This window comes from Anser brachyrhynchus, assembly GCF_964034855.1.
Source record: "Anser brachyrhynchus genome assembly, chromosome: 26".
In the NCBI taxonomy this organism is placed as follows: Eukaryota; Metazoa; Chordata; class Aves; order Anseriformes; family Anatidae; genus Anser; species Anser brachyrhynchus.
The window spans coordinates 4624851-4652457 of NC_137719.1; the positions used below are offsets into that span (position 1 = coordinate 4624851).

General features: G+C 49.4%; 1 protein-coding gene and 2 long non-coding RNA genes across 3 annotated transcripts; 1 reads left to right on the top strand and 2 right to left on the bottom strand.

The window, feature by feature from the left end:
- The first annotated feature begins 633 nt into the window (after positions 1-633).
- STC1 (stanniocalcin 1) lies at positions 634-11737 on the top strand. The gene is made up of 4 exons (XM_080568711.1): positions 634-1109; positions 3352-3494; positions 4497-4708; positions 8028-11737. Exons 1-4 carry the CDS (start codon positions 992-994, stop codon positions 8296-8298), a joined length of 744 nt encoding a protein of 247 aa, XP_080424837.1. The 5' UTR covers positions 634-991; the 3' UTR covers positions 8299-11737.
- LOC308183109 lies at positions 11463-14989 on the bottom strand. The gene is made up of 2 exons (XR_013942286.1): positions 12071-14989; positions 11463-11850 (listed from the first exon to the last, which is right to left on the bottom strand). It is a non-coding gene; the product is annotated as an uncharacterized lncRNA (long non-coding RNA).
- A 5928-nt stretch (positions 14990-20917) lies between these two features.
- Positions 20918-24797, bottom strand: LOC308183104. Its single transcript, XR_013942280.1, has 2 exons — positions 24729-24797; positions 20918-23508 (listed from the first exon to the last, which is right to left on the bottom strand). It is a non-coding gene; the product is annotated as an uncharacterized lncRNA (long non-coding RNA).
- Positions 24798-27607: the final 2810 nt, after the last annotated feature.

Below are 27607 nucleotides of genomic sequence, written 5' to 3' on the forward strand. Positions count from 1 at the left end.
ACCAAACACCTAAAAATTCTTCCTCGAGCTTCGCTCCGAAGCAGTAACAGCAAGCCTGTGCTGAGGTCGGAGGTACGAACGCGTGATTTTATTACCATAATTGTGCAAGAGAGGGGAAGGCGAGGAATGCCGCGCGCGAGGAAGAAGGGTTTGGGGTATTTGCATGTGCCTACGTGAGGAGCAGTGTGTATGTGTGCGGGTTTGGGGCCGGGCACACGCTCTGGCAGGCGCTGGGCGCTGCCTGCTGCCCGCACGCACGCGGGGATGGATGTCCTTTGGGGGCTGCGCTCAGGTGCGGGGCAGCGAGGCTGCAGCCAGCCCCCCCCCCGGGTGCACCGCATGGAAAAACCCCCTCCAAGCAGCTGTAACCCCGGGATCACCGCTAGCCAGATGGGAAAATATCCTTTCTTAAAAGGGCAGGTGATTTATTTTTTTATTATTATTATTATTTTGGGAGGGGGAAAGATTTAGGGCTGCCCTGTCATTTCCTTGAGCTCAATTAACCGTAGGAAGTTCCCCCCACCTCCCCCCCCTCCCCTTTCCCTTTCCCACCGCCTCGCCGCCGATTAACTTTCGGGCGCTTGTTTGTTTGGCAGGTACTTTTAATTGGCTGGAAAATATTCTTCCTGCGAAGTTGCAGTTTTTCTGGGGCTTGAATGAGTCCGGCCTGCCATTGGCTCTGCCCAGCGCCTCGCGATTGGCTCGGCAGCCCGCGGGGGGACCGATAAGGGCGGCTATAAAAGCTATAAAAGCCCTCGGCGCTGCTCCTGGTCCCCAGCGAGCAGGAGCCGGAGGGGCCGGGCAGAGCGGGCGGTGGTCCCCGGGCGGCCGCGTACTCCCCTCGCTCTCCTCGGCAGCGCACCCAGCTCCGCGTCTTCGCCCTAAGCCGAAGTGGAAGAGGAGAGGCGCACGCACACACACACACGCATACACCAAAAAAAAAAAAAAGCCAAAAAAAAAAAAACCCCACTTAGCGGAAACTTGTCAGAGAATGCTCCTAAAGTCTGGTTTGCTGCTGCTGCTGGTGATCAGTGCGTCCGCATCCTACGAAGCTGAGCAGAATGACTCTGTGAGCCCCAGGAAGCCCAGGGTTGCAGCCCAGAACTCAGGTAACAGCCGGCAAAGAGGGCTTTGAGCCTCAGCCCCGACGTGTTCAGCTGTCTCAGATGTCTCTGCTGCTCATTTTTCCTTTTGCCTCCCCCCTCCCTCCCCCTTTTCTTTTTTTCTTCCTCTTTTTTTTTTTTTTCTTATAAACTTAATGCCTGCTAGGAGCAAGTATTAATTTAAGGGGCTGGTTCAGGAGGATATTGGTGCATAGCTGGAGAAGAAATCTTCTTCTTTCAGGAGCTGGGTCAAGGAACCGGTGTGTGATCTGCTTGCAGGATGAAATCCATTCTCTCTCCTCCTCCCCCATCTCCTAAATGAGTTCCATGTACTTTTTCTCCCCTCCTGCTTGCATGTATCTCTCTCTTCTCCCATGGCAATTATACTTTGGCGTTAAATTCCTTGCTTTTTAGGAAGTTGATAAAATCCGTGGAAATTTGACTGAACCATTGTTCTGCCAAACATCTGCCTATTCAAAGAAGGGGAGAGAGATACACGACTTTGAAGAATGCAGTAACCTAGAAACTGTCCACTGCTAGCATTTATTTTCACAAACTGATTGCTATCAGTTAGATGGTACCATAAAAATACGTTTGTGACATTTAGCAAACTTGCTTTTACAATAGATAAAAAAATTGCTGGCAAGTCAGCACTGGATGTCTCTACTTTGTGCACTATAGATGCTCAGATAAGTTGCACACATTGTCTTGAACAATGGAAATTAAAAATCTGTCTTCTAGTATACTGAAAAGATATTAGGTCTCTAATTTGGAGCTCATTAACAGATGTCTTATTTTAGATCTGCAAGGCTCTGCAGCATTATACTAGGGTGTTTGCTCAATTTCCTTTTGTATTTGGTTGCTATAGAAACATAGGGTCTCACTATTGCACTGTGCCTAAAACAATAAAAGCTTAATGCATACTAAGTCTGCTGAAAGCAAAGTTATAATTTGAACCTGTGGAAACATAATTATGGGAATGACTTGTGCGACGGTGAGGTTATGAACTGGGGAGAGGATGATCTTACCAAATATTTCTCCCTTTAGGCATGTAAGGAAGAGCGGAGCACAAGGAGGGGTTAATTGGGTGATTTTTTTAAAATTTTCTTCTCCGGAAAGATCCTAGTTATGAGATACGTCTTTAGGCTACAACTTAGTTCTTAATAAGGTGTGCTCTCTTCCACTGAATGCAAATCCTCACTTTTCCTACACCTAGGATCTTGATGGGAGACACCGGTTTAGCATTTCTTCCTAAAGAATGTCTCGTAACATGAGCTGCAAAAGTAATGAATATGCCTTGCACAGACACATAAGGGGACAGATGTTCGGCTTACCAAAAAAGGTTAATCCCCACTAACTTCAGGGCAACCGTGTGGCAATACTGCTGATTCATTGTTAAAATGCACACTATCTGCACGAAAAGAGATGGGATGACATGGATACCCTCCTGTTCAGACCAACTACTGCCTCAAAGGTGTTAATTATGCATGGTCATCTCCATTACCTTAACTTTCTCTGCCCAAATGCCCCTTCTCTTTGGGAATTTTTTGACCTTTTTGGCTCTGCTTGCAAATTGCTGGGTACCACGTTAGTACTTAGCACCAAATTCCTCATTTGAGTCCCTTGCAGTACTGACAATTAACATGCAAACTAAAATCTTATTCCTAAACACTTTACGCTTTTTGGAACACCGCAAGTATTTCCAATGCTAGCGAAAGCAGCGCTTCCGTGCTGCAAGTCCAAGTGTCATGCCAGCTTAGTGGTAACCACCATCACTTCAGTCTCATTTCCAAATGTGGTTCATGAGCCAGAAGCTGCCAAACTGCCCTCACCTCCCTTCTTAGACTGCAGGGACAACCTTGCTGCCCGGTATTCCTCGTGAGTCTACCCTCATTGCTTCTGCCTTCTCTAGAGGAGCTGTAGACGCACACGGTCACAATTAGGTTGGGATGGACCTCTAAGTCTCCGTCAAGCCAAAGACTATCAGACGTCACCTTTCTTTTAGTCCACGTAGCTGATTGAAGGTGTTGGCAGTTGCATTTTCCATTCCTCGATTTGCCATTGATGTGCTGTTGCATGATTTAGGTTCCTAACTTGCCTTTTGCTCTTCGATCCCTCTCCTTCCAGCCCCAAGGAGCAGTAGGGCTACTACTGAGCATGACCTGGCTTCATGATGGAGAAGGGCTTCGTCGGCCGGGCATCGGGGAGTGATGTGTGTGTAACCTTGTGCCTGTGCTTCTCTCTGCAGCCGAGGTGGTTCGCTGCCTGAACAGTGCCCTCCAGGTGGGCTGCGGCGCCTTCGCCTGCCTGGAGAACTCCACGTGCGACACGGATGGCATGTACGACATCTGCAAGTCCTTCCTGTACAGTGCTGCTAAATTTGACACTCAGGTACGGCGCGACTATAAAGGGAACGGGAATAATCCCTCGCCGTTAGAGCTCCCTTGCCGTGCCCTGGTTCAGCAAAGTGCTTTTACAAGTCCTGCGGCACTAAAGCACGTGCGTAAAGGCTTTGCTGAATGGACGCCTTAATTTCTCTGTCCTCACAGAGCTGGGCTCTGTGCAGGCTTAACCCTTCCTTTCTTACAGCCCTTCCTGCTGCCTAGCCACTCCTCTAAGCCACGATTTTGGGTTTTGGCCACAAACGCATCCTTCAGGGCTATTTTCTGCACTACATTTTCCACATACTGGATGCTATGTGTGAGGACTTGGCAGGGAGCGTTCTGTGGGGCGGAGAGCTAAGTTTCCTCTTCAGGAGGAAATATAAACGTTCTTCTAACAAAGTAAGTCTTCTGACTGTGTGACCTGGCACAGGGCTGGGATTTGAATTGGAAGTCTTTGGGCCTGGGAATGTGCGGCCAGATCAGCCTCTCTGGAGCTGCAGGCACTCGCAGCAGGGTAAATAGGATAATATCAGAGGACTGCGGCTCTGCCAAGGGCCGTTTTCCTTCGTACTTTCTTCCCCAAATGTGCAGACGCCTTATTCCCTGCATGCTTGATCCCAAAGACAAACTTTAAAGCTCTTACAGCATCTTAAGCTCTGGCGAGCCAGATGTGTTAAACCCCTGGTATGCAGCGAGCGGTCCAGCCGCCTCGCAGAGGGCAGGATTGGCCCATCTGTGGTGCTGGCCCTCCTAGGGCTGTTCACACGAAGGCTTCCTTTGCTTAAATCTTTTGGGAACAGGAGGTCACTGTTCTCAATGGACCGTATGCATCCCAATTGAAGCTGCAGCATTTAGGGTCCAATTCCCCGCCGTGCTCGGTAAGGGACCTCCAGCAGGGCTGTAATTGCAGCAAGGGTAATTAATAGCAGCCAGCCACAGCGTAGTTACCTGTTATTACATCCCTTTCTATGAAATTTGTTGCAGTTTAAGGTTTCTCTCCTGTTTCCAGGGAAAAGCTTTTGTGAAAGAAAGCTTGAAATGCATCGCAAATGGGGTCACGTCCAAGGTGTTCCTCGCCATCCGGAGGTGCTCCACTTTCCAAAGAATGATCTCCGAAGTGCAAGAGGAGTGCTACAGCAAACTGGACATGTGCGGCATCGCAAAACGAAATCCTGAAGCAATCACGGAGGTCGTCCAGCTTCCAAATCAGTTCTCAAACCGGTACGTGGAGCTTTCCTCAGCTGAATCGCATCAAATGCACAAATGTGAAGCATAGGGAAAGAAAGGAGAGGAACCGAGTAGACTAACTTCTTACAAGTCCTAATACAGCTTAGCCTAAGTCATCCTTTCTGCCTTTTCAAATCCTTGTTAAGTTTTACCAGCATTCTTCTGATTCTCTTTTTGGTAAATACACTTATAAACATCTCCAGGGGAGAATCGTAAAATTAACTGGACATACATTACTTCAAAGCCTGGAGTTGGTTGAAATGTTAGTTCTTTGAGTTTGAATGCAGCGTAATGGTAAACAGGGCTTTCAAATACCAAGCCAGTTCGATTATATTGCCATATTGACCACTTAGGAGCTTCTCAACCTACTGCAGCGTCATTCTCTTCTTCAGATTGGGGCCATCTTTTTGGGGTTTATGGCAAATGAGTGAGCCCTTGCCCTCAGAGTTATTGAGGTAATACAAAGAATTAGGAAGGCTGAAAGGGAACCAGTGGATGGGCTCCTTTATACCCTTATTCTGCCAAGATCCAGTAGATTGTATTTACAGGGATAGTCTAGTGTTCTTCATGGTCTCTTTTAGGGTTGTTTTCACCCCTGTTCCTTCTTGATAGCAAAGGCTGCCTGCAGAAATGGGCACGTCACGCTGCTCTCTGGCACTTTATCTGAGCACAGAACTGCCCTGTCCCCATCCTCCAAGGACAAGGGACAGAGAGAGGCTTCAGGGAGCTGCTGCAGTCTGCGCAGTCACGCTGCAAGGACAGGGATTTCTTCTTCTAAATCCTGGAACAATCAGTGCTGAGTCTTGTGATTGGGATAAAAGGGATCTTTTTGAACACTTTGAGTAAATACGCTCTAGAATCTGAGTGCAAACAGACCGAGCTGCAATTTAACACGTTGGCTGGCTGCGGCGAAGGCTGGAGCTCCTTTGGGGTGGTTGTTGGACCTAATGGAGAGCATCTTAAGCCTACAGACCTATTCTACCCCAGGCAGGCCAGTGGTGTATAGATGCTGCATCTCCAACGAGCATAATTTCATTACAAAAACTCTCTTGTAGACTATTATATCCAGAAAATGATACTTGGAGGAAGGCAATTCCTGTAGACGAGGAGGGAATTAGTATGTAACTGAACTTTCCAACAAGTCAGGAGGTCAAATGTGGTTTCTTCTCCCTCTGTCTTTCTCTTCTGCCCCCGGGCGACTTTGGGAGAGGACTGCTGGGTGTTTCCAGGCTGAAAGAGCAGCTGGGGTTCACGGCATGGGATGAACCAGCCCTTTGCAGGGCTGCAGGGGCGTTGGGGCGAACATGTTTGGACAGCGGAGCCAGGAGGGCGCAGCGGGAGCTGCGGCGATGTCGCACGTGTTCGGGACGTTCCTCTCCGGAGGATCGAGCCCGAGCCAGAGCCGCTCTCTCCCGAGGCACAGGGAACTCCTCCCCCACAGCCGCCAACCCGCCTCGAAGCCAAAGGATATTATGACATGTTGAGTAACAAAAGCAGCAGGATTTCCCAGCTAATAGTTTACATTAAGGTCTCCTAAAGCATCCTGCTTTCCCAGCCCCTGTCCCAACATAGCCACAGAATAAGAATGTGCCACTTGGCCTGGGACACCGAGGGGAAGTAGTTAAAGGTCATAGCATCTTCCTGTGATTTAATCTCATGGCAGGAGCAGAGGAAAGCCTCGCTGCCTTTGCTCTCAGTCTGGCTACTGCAAGGCGTTATCGAGCCATGAGGGTGCAGCTATGAAAGGCACCAAGCTGTATTTTACAAAGGAGGTGCACGGAGGATGGCGGATAGGATCTTTTCCTTGCGTCCTACCAGTCTGGGACTGGTTTAAACTGGGAGCGTGGTTTGCACAGATGCATTCACCATCTGTGCGTGCCTCTGACCTTAACGCTGCCGTGCTCCCGTGTGCCAAAGCCTGGTCCTTTTGTACTTCAAGTGCAGCAGAAACTTTAACCTCACCTGACCTCCCCTGACTGCTCCAAAGGCCGGAGCTGCGAGGTAGGAAAGGAGTTTGAATGCGAAGTCTCATTTCCCTCTTCCTTCCCCTCCTCCTCCTGCAGGTTATTCTCTTCTCTGCTCCCATGGAAAAATGTCATGGTGACCTTAAAGGCTTAAAATAAGCTCCCTGTTGTCCTTTCAGGCAGAAGTAGCCCGGCAAATATGGGACGGCCCCTCTCTTCCCAACTTTCTCTCCTTAGGGAGATGATGGCTTGTACGGTGAGCTCTGTGCGCGCAGGGCAGGGCCGGTGCTGCCTTGGCCCTGTGGAGGCTCAAGCAGGGCTGGGGAAAGAGATCGGCACAATTTCCTGGCTCCTTTCTGGAGCGGAGAGCCTGCACTCGAGGCTGCTGGAAGGCAAAACTACAGCAGCAGGCAGGCACGCAACAGGGGAAAGCAGAAGGTGCTCGCTGGTTGTTTTGGGCACGCTCAGCTTGCTGGAAGGGACGGTTGTCTGTCCTAAAGATTTGTCCCCAGGGAACGCACACATCTGTTGGGCTCTGACTTGCACCGAGCCTGCTTTTCCCTCCTCCAGCCGTTTGCCACAGGCTGTGCATGGAGGGGAAGGGAGAGGGAGGGCAGGGGATGGTGCCAGAGCTCCTCAGGGGTCCTGGGAAGCACGGGGATGGATTTTTTTGTGGCAAGGGTCCTCCTGGCCCCGACCAGTGCTCTGCTTAGCCTGTCACCCTGCCTGATGATGGGCACTGTCTGTTGGAAAGATGCGGTGATTTTTCCTCCTAACGCTCTAGAAATAGGGGTGTTAGCAGGGTAAAACACATGTGCAAGCCAGTTACATCGACTTAGCTCCTCGCTCCCTTCTATTTCCCGATCCACCAGTGTTACACCAACACAGCTTGGCATTGTGGCCTTAGCTTGCAGAGCTGGAGCAGCTGCTCATTTAGGATCACTGTGTTAGAAGTTCAGCCAGTTGTATTCCTTCCATACCTCATGGGCACAACATCTCTGGAGCAGGGCGTTTGTTAGATGCGGTGAGAATAGACACGTTGAACACTGACAAATTGACTTAAAACAGGTTTTGTGGCACTAAGGGACATGCTTTAGGGATGGGACTCGGTAGGTCAGGCTGATGGTTGAACTTAAGGTGATAGAATCATTAGGGTTGGAAAAGACCTCCAAGATCATACCAACCTAGATGATTTTATGATTCTAGGAGCACATTTCTAAATTACTTTAAAATTAGAAGATCATAGTTTTATGCTTGGGCTGGTCGCCTGGCTTCGGATCACCTCTTACCTTATTTCTTTGGTCGTGCTGGGAGATGTCTTTGGGTAATAGACACCAACTCTCACGCAGATATTACAACAAGCTGGTGAGAAGCTTACTGGAGTGCGACGAGGAGACCGTCAGCACCATCAAGGACAGCTTGATGGAGAAGATCGGGCCCAACATGGCAAGCCTCTTCCACCTGCTGCAGACGGACCACTGCGCCCAGGGCCACCCGCGCACGGACTTCGCCCGGAGACGCATCACCGAGCCGCAGAAGCTAAAACTCTACTTCAGGAACCTCCGAGGTGAGGGGTCCAGCCCGGCCCATGCGAAGCGCAGCTCCGCCGAAAGCGCATAACGCCGCGGGGAGCGCGCACGGGTGTGTAAGGGATGCTAAGCACTACCAAAGCTGAAGTCTCTCTTCTAGAGGAGTTAATGCACCCCAAAACCAAGTGTACTGTAGCTAGTTTTAATAACAACTAGGAACTGGTTTTAGATTTAGTCATTGATATTTTCTATTCCTCTCGAACAAACTTTTGCATGGGTCTGTGTTCAGTGTCTCAGCTTTCCCGCCGTCAAAACGTCTCCATCTCTTTTCTTCCCCCCACAAAAAAAAAAGATATCCCAAACAATCTTAGTCTTAAATAGCACCGTAGAGTAGTCAGGCCTTCAGACGCCGATCTCTAAATGTACTGTAGCGCTAACACCATTGAAGTCTGAAGCTTTGGCACCAAGGAGAATAGCTGATTCTCGCTTGTAGGAAGCTGGTAGGTGACAATAGATGCACTAACAACTATTGCACATCCTAAAGATGTCAGTGGAATTCGTGTTATGAATCTGTGCTGGCCATGGACGAATATGAATGTCATATTCCTGGTCTCTTAGTGTCATGCAGTCCTAATCCTTCCAATCCAGCTCTGTTAACCTGTTGATTAACCAAACTCGCTAGCTGTGGGTGATTCTCGTTACCGGGACCTGGCACCTCAGTGCAAAATGAGCTAAAACGCCCCCCCCCCGACACACACCGAATCAGGAAAGGAACATTTTGTACTACGGAAATGATTAAAAGCGGTGCCAGTCTACGGTTAAAGCTAGTCAGAAGGTTACATAATCTTGCATTGTATTTAAAAGCTAACATCTATGTACTGTATTTAACTATCTAAAGCTTTAAAAGAAATCTAACAAAAACAAACCCTGTCTTAAGACAAGAGTATTAAAGGTCTTGCTCTAACTGTGGTATAAATAGTTTTAAAATCTGTCATGTACTGTACATAAATTCCATGAGAGTCTGCTTTAAAGGAGCAGAATATAATAACTTTATTGCATAAACTTAGTTTTGTAAGTTAGCTATTTTTCTTTCCTGGAAACAGTATCTCTGTCATATTCAAGAGTTCACTTTCTACTCTGTGGCCTTTTTATAATGGAAGAGAGAAAAAGATTAGAGCAGAAACAATTAAGACATGGCCAGGAACAAACCTCTCTTCTTAGGTGAAATGAAAAAAAAAGCAAAATGGAAATAAAAAATAAAAAAATGACTTCAGACTGGCCAGTCCTGTCTCCACAGAGCTGCTGTGAGACTGTAGCTATAGCCAGGGCACGAGAGCTGCTTGGGGAAGCAGGTGGCTGACGATGCTGCTTTGGGATCTCAGAGCTGCCACGGGGGAAAACATCCCTTAGGAAGGGGATTTGTGGGGAAAGGCAGGGAAAAAATAAAAAAAATCCTTAAATTCCCTTAAGCTTCAGCAGTTAAACAATGTGCCTGCCTTTAAGAGGACACACGCATTAAGGCTCTCGGCTCTGCCTTTCCTCCCATCCATCTCTTCTGCAGCCTCTGCGAACATGACCGCCAGTCCCACAGCAGTAGCTGGGGGCCTCCCCCAAACGCCGCTCTCTGCACAGTAGCCTGGCCGGGCTTCGGCGAGCCAAAAAAAAGCCACATTGTGGCACGAGATCAACAAGGCCAGTTCCACGCTCCAAATCTATCCCGCTAGAGTCCGTCTGCGGAGTGGATGACTCTTGCTCAACTAGTTAGAGAGCTAATAAAGGAGGTATCTATTTTTCTTTTCAAAATCTAAAGCAATATAACTTTTTTTTTTTTTTAAACCACAAAGCCTTTAAACAATAACTTGCTGCTAATATATTGAAACCAGATGCAGTGGCAGCATTTCTGATATTGCTGTCTTCATTAAATGTAGCCCAAAAGTGCTGTCATAAAATTGTAAGCAGCAAAAAATGTTGCTGACGGTAGAGGGTTGGGTTTTTTTTTGTTTTGTTTCGTTTTTGAATACTCTGAATCGTGCAGTCCAGGGCAAACAAGATGCAATATTGCTCGCTCTTAAATCACAGTCAGGTATATAGAATCCAACGCGGTAAAGTTTTGCAAGGTGAAAACCAAAGGCCCCTTGAATATCCTGACCCTGAAGGTTTGATTTTGCTTAGGAACCAATCCCAGAGCCGTGCACGTGCTGCTCTGCGCCCTGCAGCATCGCGCCTTGCGCGGCACCTGTGGGAGAGGGGGTTACAAATTCGGGAATTCTGCCGGGTGTTGTGCATCATGTGCATTTGGCTATTTGGGAAGATAGTTACAAAAAGGTCTTTATGTGGCTCAAGTGCCCAAGCAGCCACCTGCATGGCTCTGGGCTGTGCAAAGCAGCTCCCGTTTCGGGTGCCACACGTCCCCGTGGGCTCGCACCAGCAGGGCGCACCGTGGACTCGTAGCAGCCCCGAATTCCCACAGAGGTGCTCCTATTAGCACGTGGCTTCCCCATTGCTTTGTGCTTCATTGCTGTGAAAACCCACAGAAGCTTTACAAAATTGAGTTGAGGCTGGGGAGAAGGGCCCACACCCTAATTTTTTGAGTTCTCATATTTTATTTTATTTTTTCAGTAGGAATTTAAGCTTGTTTTCCCCTTAGCATGGGTAAGAAGATGACAGAAAATAACTCCCCTGGTTCAATTCGCTCTGCTAGCACAGGTAAAAGTCCTCTGTGCAAACCAAATGTTGCCTTCCTGCACTGGTGCAGCTCCTGGGGACTCCCCAGATGCCTGGTGTTGGAGAGAGCCCACAAGATTTTTGAGCTGCTTAAGGCATCCCTTTGGTCCCTAGGCTAAATTAGGAAGGGAGCTGCAAGCACGGAACCGTAAAATCAAAGGGCCTGGGGTTCACCTTGCTGAACTTTTGCCTTCTAGCCTAAGCTGGTCATTTAAAGCTCTCCCTTAGCAGTGGAAGGGGGATGTGGAGGTGGGGAGGCGCTTCCCATCACCTGGGAAGGACGCCTCGAATTAGGGGAGAGATCCCCCTGGAGATGGGGAATCATTCTCAATATTAAGTCCAGCTATTTCACACTTTATTTAATCTCTAATGCTTTATTTTTTTAATCTTGCGTTCACTGCAGAAATGATTTCTCTCGGGGGCGGGGAGGGGCTTATCTAGAAATGTTTGCATGATTCTCATTGTGATTTGTTTGCACTTTAGATGTTTTGTGCCATTATAAATTTGCATTATGTATTTATAATTTAAAGATACTTAGAAGGGGGAGAGAGTTGTTTGTTTTGTTTTGTTTTTTTTTTTGCTGAGTACTGGAATAAACGGTGAGCATATCTGGTATATGTCATTATTTATTGTTTAAATTACATTTTTAAAGCTCAGTGTGTTCATATAAAGGTTATTTGAAACATATCATAGTAATGAGAAAGATGCAAGTTATTTTCTTTGCTTATTTTTATAATTAAAGATGCATAACATAATGAGGCCTATGTTGGATTTTCTTCTGCAATGAAATAAAATGTCAAATTTAAGGGTTTTCAGTGTCCGACTCCTTCTTTGAGCCTTACTGGGACCGCTGATCCTGGTACTCCCCAACAAGCGCGTCCTTGCACCCACCTTCGACTGAGCATCGTAGCTCGAGCACCTCAGGAAAGAAAGAAAACCATTTTCCCCATCACATTAGAGTCAGACTTGTTCAAGAGAACCAAGGACTAAGTATTAGCAATACAGCTGGATTTAAAAATAAATAAATCTGTTCTTCTTCCTTGTTTTTTCCAGCAACTTAGAAATTACTTTCAACTTTGCTTTTATTGAAACCTCTTTCCAGTCAAAAGCTAAGCTTATAGTAAGGCGCAGCAGCTTACCAAAACTGGGAATTGCCATCTTCTGCAGAGAAAGGCTGGGCACAGTCAGCTCTCGGGGCTCAAAATTCAGGGTGGGGAGCCAACACACTACTTACTTAATGAGATGCTATGGGGCTAGAGCTTCCTTGAGCTCCTCTTCACTGCTGTTAATTGCAGGTGGGGACAAACCACCCCACATCTGCTTCTTTGGTACAGGTCTGGAAAGTGCCCCTGTTCCTGACTCCAGGTGAGCTTCATTAGTCCAGCAGGAGTTAATTGCTCAGGAAAAGGTGGAAAGAGCAATTACTCCATCATCTGAAACACTTGGCCGTGCTGCCTCTTCAGCTGGGTTTCTCATAAACTCCTTTCCCCGAATGAAAATGTCAAAAGCAAAAAAGGATTGCTAAGAAATGTCAGCATCACATCCATAACTGAGTGTCACATAGGCTGGGCTTACCAAAGGCGCACAAATACAGTTCCAGTCCATATGCAAGCACCGTTTGGTCCTGAAATGTTCCAGGGGACTTCAAAATGGATGGCACCATCTGACTTTTCCACTTGTTTGCCATTAGTAGAAACCCCCAAATCATTTTCTGATCACATCCATCTATTCTCCTACCCGTAAATCACCAGCTGCTAAGTAACAAACCCACCCACCCCATTTTCTAGGAGTCAAAGCTGCAAAGAAACCAAAGAAAGTGCCCAAAAAATTAGGGATAAACCGTGAATTATACATTGCTAGAAACAAAGCCAGTTCACATTTCTGCTCTTGCAAAGAAAGAGCCTTGGAAGCAGTACAGATGCCACACTTAAAAGCTGAGGTTCACAGCTATTTTATCACTAATAACCACTATAAATAATTACTGTCAATACAGTGTACTATTCCTATGAAGCGTTCATAAATTTTGGTCTGTATGGCTGCCTCGTTTGCAAACCAAGTCTGTAAAATGAAATCGTTCTTGGAGAATTTGAGGATTTTGCAGGGACAGTGCACCTCGCCCCAATGTATGGAAATCTGGAATTTTCACTTGGAAATCTGGATTTTTCTGTGAAAACTGCACAAGAAAATCTGTCTGAGAGCCTCCTGCTATTTCAATATTTCCTACAAGGCTGGCAGACTTGCTGAGTAAACCAGGGCCACCGGGCAAGGGGCAGAAGCAAGCCTGAATTTGGGGTCAGCTCACAGAAAATGAAATAAAAAAAGACAAGGACTGCAGCAGCACGCAGGGTCTGGGGGGCTCACACCTGCTGATGCTTGGCTGTGATTCAGGCATGCAAAATAGTCTTTCTTTTTATTTTAAATTCTTCTTACCCCCAAAACAGCAAATCCTGATGGATAAAATGGGCTCCAGCAGCATTTCCTAGCTGGAAAGCGATGGCAGGCTGGGCTCAAAGAAATCAGTAAAACCTAACACACGCTGTCATCAGTGCTAAAACTTAAGCCCGAAATGGGAGGCGTGAATTACACATGAGCTCTCTACCACGGTTCAAAGCAAGATCACCTCTGGTCCACAAGAAACTGCAACATTAGAATACAAATTTTCCTTTCTCCTCCCAAATTCAAGACTTCTTGGAGGGTTTATGAATCCTATAGATTAAAAATGTCTATCATTCATTTACACAGTGTACAAAGCAGGCAGCATGAATCAAGCGAAGTGCTTTTAAAGAATAATCAAACTGTTTGAAGTTTATTATTATCATTATTGTTGGAAATTTCATTTCATGGGACATTTTTACCTTGCCATCCCTAACTGCGACACCATTTTGGAAATGCAACTATTTCTCATGAGATACCAAAAAAAAAAAAAAAAAAAAGACATGTTTAGACCAGTGCTAGTAACAAGTGTTTTGATTTTAAGAACTGCCAGCAGCAGGGGTTTAATCAAAGCAGTCACCGTGGTGGAAAGTCTGTGCAGAAAACAGATCCTAGGAAAGGAAATCTCAGCTCGGTGATGGAGAACGGAGTGCATTAAAGTCCTGGTTATCGTCTTCAAATGGAACAAACAGCCCAGGAGTTAATTTGATTTGGCCGAGGACCAAAGTACATGATTGACTGATGTTCTTGTCTTGTCCTTTTCTTTTTTTTTTTTTAAGTTTCATTACAAAACAAGGGGAAAATCACTTCAAATTTTCCTGGCCCTCACCCTTCCTGCTTGCTTTGCTGTTCTAAGAAAGGGGAGAGAGAGAAAGACCAAGAGCAAGAGGGAACGAGTGTGATCTTTGGCACTTCAAATGACACCGTACAAAACGGCTGGGAGCGAAATTTGGGAACAGACTTCACTTCCTGCCTCCTGTGAACTTAGAAAAATAAAGAAGCAGAAAAAAAAAGAAAAGAAAAGAAAAGAAAAAAAAAAACCTTCCACAATATAATAAAGGGCATTGTCTTTGCCATCGTGATTCAGCCAGTGCAACCGGGAATATGAAAGAAGTTTTAAAAAAAAAATAATAAATGAAGTAGGATGCTAAAAATATAATCAAAGTTCAAACAAATTGAATCCGCGCCGGTTGTTCCCATCGTGCAAGGTTAGGCGGGCGAGATGCAGAAGGAAAAAGCCGAAGAAAGGCAAATGGATGCAGGCTTTACGGGGTTATAAAGTGGGGAACGCACAGTCGGGCTACGCAAAGCCAATCGATATTTTTATGTATTTCAGTGCAAAGAATATGGCCAAAAATTTTGGTGATGGATTTTTTCTGGGGGGGATCAAACCCCTTGAAAACCCAAGCTCTCCATGGGCCGATTGGAGGGAGGGATTCGCAGCACCTAAAGCTTACGGAAAATAATCTTTAAGAGAATAAGCAGCTCACAAAAATTACTTTTGTTCAGTACATTTTCCAAGGAGATATCTCAGCCTCATCATGCTCGCAGGGCACAAAAGTGTTTTCAAAGGCTGGGTCCCTCCTTGAAAAGCCGAGCTTGGCATCAGAAGGAACTTTTACTGTAAAACCCACTCATCTCTACGACTGAGAGGAGTTGGAGAACCTTAGGCAGAAAATACCTGAGATAGGCACAGGCGTTTTATTCCAGCCAACAGCTGGAAAAACTAGTAAAACCTGCAGGAGCTCAGGGGGCGGGGGGGGGAATTATTTTCACATGGATGGGATTTTTTTTAATTTCACTCCTCTGCCTCTCGTTTTTTGGCAGAGGGGGATGCCAGCGTAGCCCGGGTTGGAGGGCAGGCCATGGGGAAGCAGGGGACACCCACACGGGACGGTCCCTGGGATGTGAATGCTCCTTTTTCACCCCAGCTGGGATGGATGCTGCAGCTCCTAAGAGTTATTTAAAGGCAAAAAGCCATCTTATGGACGCCGTGCTCTCCGTATTCTCAAGCTGGGAGAAAATTCCCTTTGGTTCCTCTGACTTTCCTTCAGGGTTTTGTTTCTCCTCCAGGCTTGGAGCATTTATTTATTTCTTTTGCTGCAAAACCCAATCACTGCTCCTCGCTCGGCGCGCTGCTTGGCTCCGAGTAATCAGCCGGGCTCAATAAAATCATCAGCCATCCCCAGCCAGTCGTCCTGAAACCCTAGCACGATTTTGCTCTCAGCTGGGGAATTTAGGCAGTCTGAACAAGCAGAAAGAGCCCAGCTATTTATTTTTATTACTGTGCCGATAATTCAGCCTCGTAGGGGTTTTTTTTGCGATTTTTTTTTTTCAGGCATATTTTAAAAATCTTTTTCTGAGTTGATGTTTGCTTAACGGTTTCACACGTGTTTCTTTGACTCGCTTTTATTCCCTGGCTATGATTTTCATGGGGATGAGGTGACCGTCTGCAGGCTTCGAGCACATGTTCGGGGATAATTGGCTAAAAGAGGTCCCCTGGATCTTCTCCGAAAGGCGTTTTTATCCCTACAGCCACGGGGAAGAGCACGGCCCCGTGGGGTGGGGACTAGAAGAGCCCCAAAAATTCAATTAAAAATAAAGATAAAAATTGAATTACTCTGAGCGAAGAGGGAGGAATGAGTGCATTTTATGGGGTTTAGTACTCTGCTGCTACATTGGGTTGCCTGGGGCTCCCAAGTGTGGCTGATCCCCTGCCCGCTGCCTCCTACCATGGACCAAAAAGCCATGAATTAACCCCAAACGTGGCTCTTTCTGCTTTCTAGTCTGCTTTCACACAGAAAACCCCTTCCTCCCCCCCCCCCGCTGTGTCCTGGCCGAGAAGGACACGCTCCTGCCCGAGGTAAATCTTTCCTTCCTCTGGGCGAAGGCACTGTCCTCAGGAAGAGGGGAAGACGGGCAGCGATTCCCCGCTGGCAGCCAGCGACTCGCTCGCGGAAAAGCTCGTGACGGTCTAGGTGGAGCTGCCCTCGGTGAGTCAAGAGCGCCCCAACGACGCACAAACGCCTTCCTCCTCGTCACTCGCACGGGGACGGGACCCTCGGCGAGCCCCTCGCCCCCGGCTCCGTTACGGGTTTGATTGATGGAGCTGCGGAGGTTTTATCGCTGCATCAGAGGAAAGGGCTCCGGGCAGATCCACCCATGGGAGATGCACCAGCCCCGGAGCTGGATTCCCAGGTCAGGGAGCAAACTTCCCTTAAGGATGGGGAGTGGTAGGTTCTGGCCGAAAAAATGAGATTACCAGAAGGACAATATTGGTTTTTCCTCTGGTGTGTAAAGGCGTGCTGCTCTGCTCCCAGCATTGTGCGGCCGGATTCTGCCTCGGGGTGGGTTTGGAGTTCACGGAGCCTGCCACTCACCCCACCGTTAGTCACTCATCGGAGTCAAGGAGGAGAAACCTTTTTGCTTGAGGCCCCCCTCGGTGCTTTGGGGAAGATCGGCATCCAGAGGAATTTTCCACAAACGCCCTGGGTTTTCCCCAACATCCCCTTTGGGGCTGCTCTGGATGCTTGGAAAAAGCCCGGGTTTTCAGCTTGCAGATATCCAGCGAGCCTGAAAGAGCAGGTCAACACTCCCTGAGACCTTCCCAGCCCAAACACCAACCCCACTCCATCGCAGAGGACCGCAGCCACCACCCCAGTCCTTTTTGCTTGCAGTGGTGCCACCAGGAGCCACGAGCATCTCCCAAATCTCCCTGCAAAGCACAGCTAAAAAGGCACTTTTGTGCCATAGAAATCCTGCAGGAGTTGGTACCTGGCTCAGCTTCTTGGTCTTCTACTCAATCTTGCAGCCTTTCTCTGACATCAGAATAGAAAATATTGCTTTCTGTATTCAAACCGATATAAAATTTCATTGTTTGTCATACAGAGAGCAAAAAAAGTCTTGCCTATAGCTTGAATTTCCAGCAGGCACCGGCCGGGAGGCACAGCCCACTTGTGGCCAGGCTCTGGCACGACGTGCCTGAGCTTTTCCAGCATCCCCGCGTGTTCAGCTGATGGGCACGATACGGAGGGATGAATAATGCCGTGGTTTTCTAAATTACATGTGTACTCAGAGATGTGCTCTGGCTGCTTGTCACGCAGGCGGCATCTCCCTTACCGGGGTTGTAAATGTTGTTTTAATGCCGTAATGAGCTTCTCGCACGCGGAGTGAATGAGCAGCCACGGACGTGCCTGTCGGTGGTGTAAAAGCAGCGTGAGCTTCTTGTCGAAGCTGGAGTGCTGGGAGTTAGGGACCAGCTCGCTGTCACCTTCCACATCTCAAAACCTGGCTGTATTCAAGGTCCCAAAATGCCCAAATCCCCCAATTCGCGCCAATTCGGGATAAAGCTACCCCAGCCAAATCAAGGATAGGCTTGGTGGTGGGCTGCTTCACCCTCTGCTCTCCTCTGGCGAGGCATTTAGGGCTCCCAGCTCTGCTGGAATTTGATTTTTAAGACAATTATCAATGAAATCTCAAAAAGTCTGGGATTTGAGCATCGCGGCAAAGAGCAAAGCCGCAGCTCAGCGCTAATCCCTGCCGAAAACCCTTCCTGGGAATAGGGAGAAAGCTGCGTCAGCCCTTGCACAGCATCGCTCCCAAGGGTTTCCCCTGCAGCTCCGGGGCTGTCAGGAAGTGATTAAGCAAGCAGAGGAAATAAAAGCAAGTCCAAGAGTTTTGATCCCGCTCGCCCCCTTCCCCCCCCCCGGCGCTGACACCAGCGAGCAGGATCATGCAGGGTCCCCTTTGAAGCCACGCTTGCGTCAAAGGCCGGCACCTGGATGCGGGGAGCAGCCTTGATTCCAGCCCAGAAGCGGAGGCTGATTTTGGGAAAAGCCTCATCTCTGCAAACTCACGCACAGTTTCTTAAAAAAAAAAAAAAAAAAAAAAAAAAAAAAGCCCTTTTTCCGGGCTCACAAGAAAAAGATGGGCATTTCCGAGGGGGAAATGGGCATTTCCAAAGGGGAAAGGGACATTTCCAAGGGGGAAACGGGCAACCAAAGGGTTGATTTCTCGAAATCCACCCCCAGAAGCCAGCGTATTCTTTGCTTTTCCTTCCCAGGAGGCTCCGCTGTGTTTTCAGCTGCCTCGCTCTGCACCTCCAGCCCCCATTTATGCTGGCAGCGCTCTAAAGATAGATCCGAGCAGAGATTATCGGCCCGAGCGGTATTAATAGGAGGCAGCTGCTCTTTAAAGAGGCTTTTAAATAATGTAAAGAAACTTGGTCATATTTTTAAAAGCCTTTTAAGTGAGCCGAAGCTGCCCCTCGGAAGACGGCCGGGTGGGTTACTTGCTGATGGAAGGCGGCACACGGCGGTGGGAGCCCGGGGAAAGTCGTGGGGCATTGCAGGATCCATCCCACAGTCCAGTCCCACCACCTTCCCCTGCCCAGAAAAATGGGGAAAGCAAAAAATAAATGTGAAATTCGCGGCTGTAGGAAGCCACACTCGGTAGGCTCCTCCTGGCCCCGCAGCATCCCCGGTTCTCTGGTCCGTAACCTCATCTCCGTGCAAGTGAATAGTAGAGGGAAACCTTAGCTCTGCTGTGAAAATAAAATGCTGGAGCACAGAGCAGGCTGCGTGGGGCTGGTGGGACTGAAGAGGAGCGGGTACCACTTAAATCCTGTGTCTGTATAAAGCCAGTGAGCGGCCACACACCGCCAAAGGGGTTTTGGGGCCAGAACGTGCAGAAATGGTGCAGCAGAGGCAGCAGACCTCTGGGGCTTGCAGGGATGGAGCCGGACGGGGCTGGAGGGATGCAAGCACCGAGGGCATCAACCTGCTGCATCTCGGCACCTGCTCCTTGATGTCTGGGGACGTGGTCCAGGGTTGAGGCCGGGCACCACGGAGGAGAAGTCCCGCGGAGGAGTTTCCAACCCTGGCCACGCGGAGCTTGAGGAGGCTCTTCCTTTCGGCAGGTTTTTTTTGTCCGAGAGCGGGAAATTACACGGCTCCCCCCTCGGAGTCGGTGGTTGTGTCATTCATTATAATCCAAAAAAAATCGAAAAATGAATTCCAAAGATGACGCCACCGCATGGGCTGCTCGGGGCGACCTCCGGGTGCCTGAGCACAGCTTTCGCCCCATTCCCAGCACCTCAGGCAGCTGCGCCTCAGGAAGTTGCTCACGGCCAGTTTTATGTATTTTAAGGGCGGGTAGGCTGACAAATAGGAAACCTACGACAAGTAATAGCTGATAATGCGTGATGCATTTCCCCCTGCCCTGTGGATTATTCGAGGCGGCGGTTGACTTCAGTACCACCGAGCTGAGCGCTTCGGCACGCAGCATCCGTGGGTGACATCAAAGAGAAAATGAATCGAGTCCCCTTAGGTTAGGAGCTTCTTTAGCTCAGAGAGCTGAAGTTGCTTTTTGGCCCGGTAGCCAAATGCTTGCTCCTCAATCTAAATAAATACCTCCCGATACCAAAAAGAAAAAAAAAATAAGAAAATATATATATATATACAAACCAAGCACATGTGGCAAGTCTCCCAGTTGTTCCAAAGCAGAAAGCAAACCCCAGCGTCTGCACGGCCGCTAGCTGAGCCTGGCAGAGCCAGTGAGAAATGGCACAGGCACAGCTCCCCATATTTGCAAAGTGCGGGGCGGAGAGCAGTGGGGATGTACGGGGAGCGTGGGGCAAATGAAGAAGTAAAATAAAATAAAGTAAAATAAAGTAAAATAAAATAAAATAAAATAAAAAATAAATAAAATAAAATAAAATAAAGTAAAATGAAATAAAATTAAAATAAAATGAAATGAAATTAAAATAAAATAAAGTAAAATAAAATAAAATAAAGTAAAATAAAATAAAGTAAAATAAAATAAAATAAAATAAATATAAAATTAAATATAAAATAGAAAATAAAATGGAATGAAAACATGAAATGTAAAAAGGAAATTAAATTAAATGAAATAAATAAAATAAAATAAAATAATAAAATAAAATAAAATAAAATAAAATAAAATAAAAAATAAAATGAAATTTAAAAATGAAATGAAATGAAATAAAATAAAATAAAATGGAATTAAAAAATGAAATGAAAAATGAAATGAAATGAAATGAAATGAAATGAAATGAAATGAAATGAAATGAAATGAAATAAAATAAAATAAAATAAAACAAAACAAAACAAAATAAAATAAAATAAAATAAAATAAAATAAAATAAAATAAAATAAAATAAAATAAAATAAAATAAAATAAAATAAAATAAAATAAAATAAAAATAAAAATAAAAATAATATTTATTTTTGTATTTATTCATTACGGATTTGTAAGTGAGGCTGTGGAGGGCCGGGTAGCGGGGAGGTAAAACCGAGAGGCTGGGGATACCCGAGCTCGGCTCTCTCCCAGACTGTGAGCACCGTTTGTGCCTCGCCCATGCCCCCCCCAGTTCCAGGCGCTGGGGCTGCTGCTGCTCGCCCCCGGAGCGCCCCCGGAGCCGGCCGGGGATGCGCCAGGCGGCCGGAGGGGACCAGGGACCTGCAGCGTCCCAGCTGAACTTCACCGAGCTGCAGGGCCGGGCGCTTTTTTTTTATTATTTTATTTTTTATTTATTTATTTTTTTTTCCCTCTAGGCTCTCGCTCAGCCACTGCTCGTGTGCCATCTGCCGACCGAAGGCCGCCTGCTCCGTGGCCTTGCTACGCCGCAGCACCCAGCACCCAGACTGCGGCACCCACCTGGCCTGCTTGCACCCATCCCCTCCAGATGCCTCCTTCCCCCCCAGCTCCCGCTGCAGGCATCCCCGGGGATTTGGCCAAATCACAGGAAAAAGAGCAAAGAGCAGAAAATTCCCATTCCCCTTAGGAAAAGCGGTAGGCAAGGAGGGGAAAAAAAAAATGTAATTTTTTTGTGAGTTCAAACTCCTTCCACCTGGCAGCGCTGGGGGACACTGAATTATTCATGCCAGCTCACCAAAATAACCCCATTTAAAAATAACTCCCCTGTCCGAGAGCCGGCGAGCGCGCTTTTAACACCGGCGGGTATTTTTCTCCTCCTGGCGTGGGGCAGCGAGCCCCCAAATCTCAGCTACCCCTTCCCTGCTGAGCCATTCCCCTGCACCACTGAGGGCGAAGGAGATTTTATTATCATTTTTATTTTTATTTTTATTTTTATTTTTATTTTTATTTTTATTTTTATTTATTTTTATTTTTATTTTTATTTTTATTTTTATTTTTATTTTTATTTTTATTTTTATTTTTATTTTTATTTTTATTTATTTTTATTTTTATTTTTATTTTTATTTTTATTTTTATTTTTATTTTTATTTTTATTTTTATTTTTATTTTTATTTTATTTTATTTTCCTCCCTTCGTCGCCCGGCGTTGGACTTGGGCAGCCAAGCAGGCTGCACGTCCCCCGTGGCCAAGCAGAGGGCACTGCTGGCCAAGGATTTGGAGCAGGTTTTTGCTTTTTTTTTTGTGCTGCAGAGGTTTGGCAGCGCAATCCCGGCGGGTTTAAGGCACCATCCATCTCCTTAATCTCGCTGGTGTCAACAGGTCCCCCCCCCAAAGCCAGAAATCGGAGATAAAAGACGGGGATGGGAAGCAGCCCGACGGCCCCCGAGCGGTTGGGAAGCTCTGGCTTGGCTCGGAGGGTTCAGAGATGGGGAAAATGGGGAAAAAAAAAAAAAAAGGAGATAAATAGAGGGCAGGAGATAACCGCGTGCTCCAGTTTGGGCTTTCCAGCCTCGTGCCCGTCCTGCCGGCGCTTCGACATGCGAAGATGCCCCTTGCGCTCCAGCCATGGTTGCAGCCCAGCCTCAAGTTCTGCACCACAGAAACCTTTCTGAGGTTTCAACGTTACTTTTGTCCCACAGACTCTGAAAAGAGACAGGTTTTCTTTTTTTTTTTTTTTTTTCCCCATGGTGTTTATTATTAAATTTAATTTATTTATTTTTTATTATATTTAATTTAGTGTTAAAGCTCTGCAGCAAGACTCTGCTTTCCCTCACCTGTCCTCCCACCTGCTTTCTGCCACCTGCTTCTGTTTTCTCTGCATTTTTATTTTATTTTGCCAACGAACAAGGACAGAAAGTAGCTGGAAAGAGGAAGAGGATGGAGAAAACCCTTCCAAGTTCACTTCCAGTTGCATCGCAAAGCATTGGCCAGCTCTTCAGCAGCATCCACACACACTTTTGAGCTTGCAAGCCCCCGAGCATCCACCTCACCCATCATTCCCGCCTTGCTCTGAGCACAAAACCTCCTGGCTCAGGCACGGTCGCGTTTGCAGAGCTTTGGATGCTCCGGCAGCTCAGCAGGCCCTCGATGAGTCCCAGCGATAGCACCAGACATCGGATACTTCGGGAGCTGCCATCAGAAATACCTCCCCTCGGACACGCGGTGGGCCAGGAGCGGCTTTCTCCTGGTTTCATCTAACCGAGTTAACAAGAGTAGCGACGTCCCCGGGTGGATATAATGAAATTAGCTCGCCAGTCAAGAAGCTGATGATTGATGGTTCACGCTCACTCCTCTCGCTGCCCCAGCATTGTGCCAAAGTTCAGGGCAACGATGGGCTGAGCCCAGATCCCTCCAGCGGGTGCTGATCGAGCCCAGGACTGGGTTGGTTTGGCCACAGCTTTTGGGTGGAGATGATTTACAGAACCCACTGAAGCCGCTGGATGCTGCAGGTGAGGGAGGGCTGGATGCGTCCCGTGGGGCGCACGGACCAGGACGGGGAGCAGGGAGCTCTCCTGGCCCGCAGGCGCACTAACCCTGCCCCACACTCAGCTCTGCTTTCCCCTCTTCTCCCCCAGGCTCTCCATCCAGAGCCTCCTCCAGCCCCGAGAGCTCGTCCAGCCAAACTCCATTAATCTCCGCGGCACGGAGTCATTAGGGGCGGATAAAGCTACTTACCCCGATTCCTTCCTGCTCGTCTCGATCGCAGCCAAGCATTTTACCTTGGCGCCGGCTGCCTCCCGCCATCAACAAGCCAAGGTGTAATGTTACTGCCTCTTTGCTCTCGCCTCTCGGTGCTTCTCCAGCCCCTAAACGTGGCAATGAATCCAGCTGGGGACGAGGGCTGGGCACTGGGGGCTCAGCGAGCTGCAAAGGATGGGGTCGAGCAGCGAGCCTTGCCCGTGGGCTCTGCCATGACGATAATGCAGGGCAGCAAAGCCCACGTCCGTGCCCAGCACCAACAGGAGCCCTGTGGACCAGAGGAGCAGCAATTATTTTTTAAATGGGCTGCAATATCAGTCCCGCACGGGATTAGAAAGCTGGGGGTCTGGGAAGCAAGTGCACCGATTAAAAAAAAAAAAAAAAAAAAAAAGAGGAGGAAAAAAAGAGTATTCCCAGGCATTTTGCAGTGTTTCCCATGGGGAAGGTGAGCCCCGTGTGTCTCGTGGTGGATTCGGACCCAATCCTTACATCACACTGAGAAATAACAACGCTGTGATGCCAGCACGTTGGCAGGGATGTCCCAGGGATGGCATACCCAAAAACCTCAAAGCACAGCCCGCAGGGGATGGGGACAAACCCGAGCATCACGCAGAGAGCAGGACCGACCCGTGGCTCTGCCAGCACCTCTCTCGCCAAGCCACTGTATTTATTTTCCCTCCTGCTCCAGCCCCTCACTTCCTTGCCTGCGTTGGGGCCGTTTATTTATTCAGCCTCCCCTAACAGCCCGCTTTGGCTGTTTCGGTGGCGCGGGCGATGCTGCCCCAACTCAGACAAAAAAAGTCCCTCTGCTCTGTCAGGGCTATCAGCAAACACCAGCCCCAGAGGCTGGCCAGGAATTTTAATTGAAATAGCCGGTCCTGAGCCCAGATAAGGCCCAGCATCACCCCGCGGCCGGTGGGGCTGCCCAGCACCTCCCCGCCGCCCCCCTCCCCAAAACGGGGCTGCTCTTTTGGGGGAACCCTGACCCCACTCTGTACCCCACTGAGGGGCTGCCAGCCCACTGCCCCCTACCAGAACAGCACTGGGACATACTGGGAGGGCACTGGGGCCGCGCAGGGGCAGCCAGACGGGGTGGGGGCTCTCAGCATCCCCCCCCCCGGCCCTGCAGGATCTAGGTGGTCTGCGCCCCGCCGCCTTATCAGCCCTTATCTCCCCAAGCCGCTCGCTAATGTGACCTTAATGGAGCTCAGATCGGCTCGATTTGTTTTATTGCAGCTTAGCCCAAATCCCCCCCCCCTTAGCCCCCCCCCCTCTCGGCCTCGCATCCCCTTGTTTTGGAAATACAGAGGTGAAGGGGTCTGGCTCCTTCCTCCCCACCCAGCCGTCGGGGGGCTCGGCTGGGTGAAAGGGGGCTGCGGGGGGGGGCAGAACATCCCGCCCCCCCCCCCGAGGGGCAGCGACCCGCCCTCCCCTGTCCCCCCCCCCCCCCCAACCAGCCCAGGGACCCCCCCCCCCCTCTCTCCCTACCTGGTGCTGCCACGACGGGAGGGCAAAAGCCGGGGAGAGGGTCCCGGAGCGCGCAGCCCCTTGGCGGGGTGCCCCCCCCCAGACCCCCCCCCCCCAACCCCTCACACATCCCCCCCCCCCCCGTCGGAAGGATGCTGCCCACCCCCTTCTCCGTTAAGGACATCCTGGACCTGGAGCGGCGGAGCGCCCCCGGAGCCCCCGGGGCCGGGGCTGGGAGCAGCCCCGACGGGGGGGACGCGCCCCCCCGCCCGCCCCCGCCGCCACCGGGTGAGTGGGAGCCGCGGGGACCCCCACGGAGCCCCCCCTTTGTCCCCCTCCTCCCCCCGGGGGCCAAAAACCGAGGAGCCGGATTATCCCGGTGCTGGGGGTGCGAGATACCGGGTTTCCTACTTCCCCCCCCCCCCGTGTTTTTTTTTTTCACCTCCCCTTCTCCCCCCACCCCTTCTTCCTCCCTTTTCTTTTCTCCCCTTTTCCCCTTTTTCCTTTCCTTTTCCCATCCGTTATCCCCCCTTTTTATTTTATTATTTTTTTTTAAATTTCGGGGCTCTTGGACCGGCTGCACGGGGGGGGGGGGGAACCAAACGGACCCGGCTCATTCCCCTTCCCCTGGGGGGGGGGCCGGGGGGTTGCAGACCCCCGTTTCCCACCTCTCCCAAGCCATAGCAGAGCTCGGGAAGGTCCCGGTGTCGCCCCCTCCCCTTGTCCCCCCCCCCCGATCCCCTGGAGCCCCCCGGAGCCCAGCCACTTCGGTGGCGCTGGGCCTGATCCTGCCCAAGGGCACAAGTGGGGGCGCTTTGGGGGGGGCGCAAAGCCCCGTTTCGATGCTCCCTAAATTGTCCCCGCGAAGCCGTCCCAAGGCATCGCCGTCCTCGGGCTGTGTGGAGCCGGCTGCGGGTACCGGGGGGGCTGGGGGGGGGGGGGGGGCAGGGGGGGCGAGGGCATCCTCGGGGCCCCCCCGGTTCCCCCCACCTAAATCGGGCGAATTTTCCCTTGCTCTCCTTTCCCTAACGCACGGCGGCTGCAGAGAGGGGGAAAAAAAAAAAAAAAAAAAACGGGAAAACCAGTAAGACCAGAGCTGGAGCACTGGGAGGCACTGGGACGCGGAGCCAGGGAGCTGGGGAGGGTGAGAGCAACCCGGGGGGGGGGTCGGAGGGGAGCTCCGCAGCACCCCATTGCCCCGCAGCCCCCCTACATCCCCTGAGCCCCTGCTGCAGTTTCCAGGGGACCCGAGCACATCCCGCCAGCAGCGGAGCGATGCACGAGACCCCCAGAAAAAATATTAATAAAAAAAAATATTTTAAAAAAACGAACAATAACATAATAATAATATTATTAATAACTTTGCATCTTCTTGTGGAGCTAACAGGTTTTCCTTCTTCATTCCCGTCCTCTTCGTTTTACCCCTTTTGGCTTAAATTCAGGGCACTGCGAGTTGTGGGTGCTGGATGTAAATCCTGCCTGGGGTCACTTCCATCCCTGTGGGGCAGGATGTGGGGAAGGGATTTGTGTTTTGGGGTGCTCAAACCTCCAGCACATCTCGCGTCCCTGTGCCCCTCCGGGACGGGGCTGCCACGGAAGGACAGAAATGAGGCATTATCCAAAATTCATGCAACAGTCACATCCCTAATTCCAGCCAAAAAATAAAAAAGAGGGGGGGGGAGTTCTTGAATTTCCATTAAACATTGCAGTAAAAATTCATATTAAATTTAGCAGCCGATAACCCTGCTTTGTCTCATTCCCAAGGGGTCCCACTCCCCAATTAATTCTCTCTCAGCAGAACCGGGCTGGGGGCTCACTTTGCTTTGGGTTTTTGCTCCCCGCAGGAAAACGTTTGCTCGCCCACCCCTTGGAGGCAGACGGGAAGAAAAGCGACCCTTGCAACCATCCCAAGCAGCGGCACCGACGAAAACCCCGCGTGTTGTTCTCCCAGGCTCAGGTGTTCGAGCTGGAGCGGCGCTTCAAGCAGCAGAAATACCTCTCGGCTCCCGAAAGGGAGCACCTGGCCAGCGTGCTCAAGCTCACCTCCACCCAGGTGAAAATCTGGTTCCAGAACCGGCGCTACAAGTGCAAGAGGCAAAGGCAGGACAAATCCCTGGAGCTGGCAGCCCACCCGCCGCCGCCGCGCAGGGTGGCGGTGCCGGTGCTGGTCAGGGATGGCAAACCCTGTTTTGGGGGGTCCCAGCCTTACCCAGCACCTTACGGCAGCCCGTGCCCCTATAGCAGCTGCTACGGCGCCTATAGCAGCAGCCCCTGTGCTGGGAGCTCCGGGGGGGGCTACGCTGGGGTGCTGTCACCGTGAGCTCGGGCACGGCTCAGCACCAGCCCGTGCACTCGTGAGAGGGGATCAGGGCTTGGGGGTGGCCGAGGAAAGGGACGGGAGCACCCGGAGGGGTTTTGCCAGTGTGTCCGGCCCCTCCGCGCAGCCACGGCTCTGCAAAGGAGGTGGGGGAACCCTGGGGACCCCCATCACCGAGGGCATTTATTTATTTGAATGTAAATGTGTCGGGGTCCGTCCCGTCCCGCTCCCACGGGGGATTTGCTCCTCCGGGAAGACGGTGCAATGCAGTGCAGAGGGCTGTGGACACTGGATTTCTTCCTAAGGACAACCAGAAAGCAGGGGCTGCATCACTGTGCCTTTACTTTTTTTTTTTTTTATATATACGAATGCTCTATTTAATGCTTTGAGTTCCTCTAATCTTTTGGGATCCATTTCTGAGTCATATTTCTTAATATCTTACCAGCACAGGTGTTCATTTCTGTCTCTTTTATTATTATTTGCTATTAAAAAAACGGTGAAAGTGTGTGGTTTTTCCCTCTCCTACCACTCCTCCTTTAGTATTGTAGCTTCTCCTTTCCACAGTTTGTATCTGAGCATCCAA

Excerpts from the sequence above, each read along its gene's own strand:
- STC1 (XM_080568711.1), top strand. The coding sequence starts at position 992 with ATGCTCCTAAAGTCTGGTTTGCTGCTGCTGCTGGTGATCAGTGCGTCC. Across the intron at positions 1,110-3,351 it reads GGTTGCAGCCCAGAACTCAG|CCGAGGTGGTTCGCTGCCTG; the intron begins GTAACAGCCGGC and ends TTCTCTCTGCAG. Across the intron at positions 4,709-8,027 it reads CCAAATCAGTTCTCAAACCG|ATATTACAACAAGCTGGTGA; the intron begins GTACGTGGAGCT and ends ACTCTCACGCAG.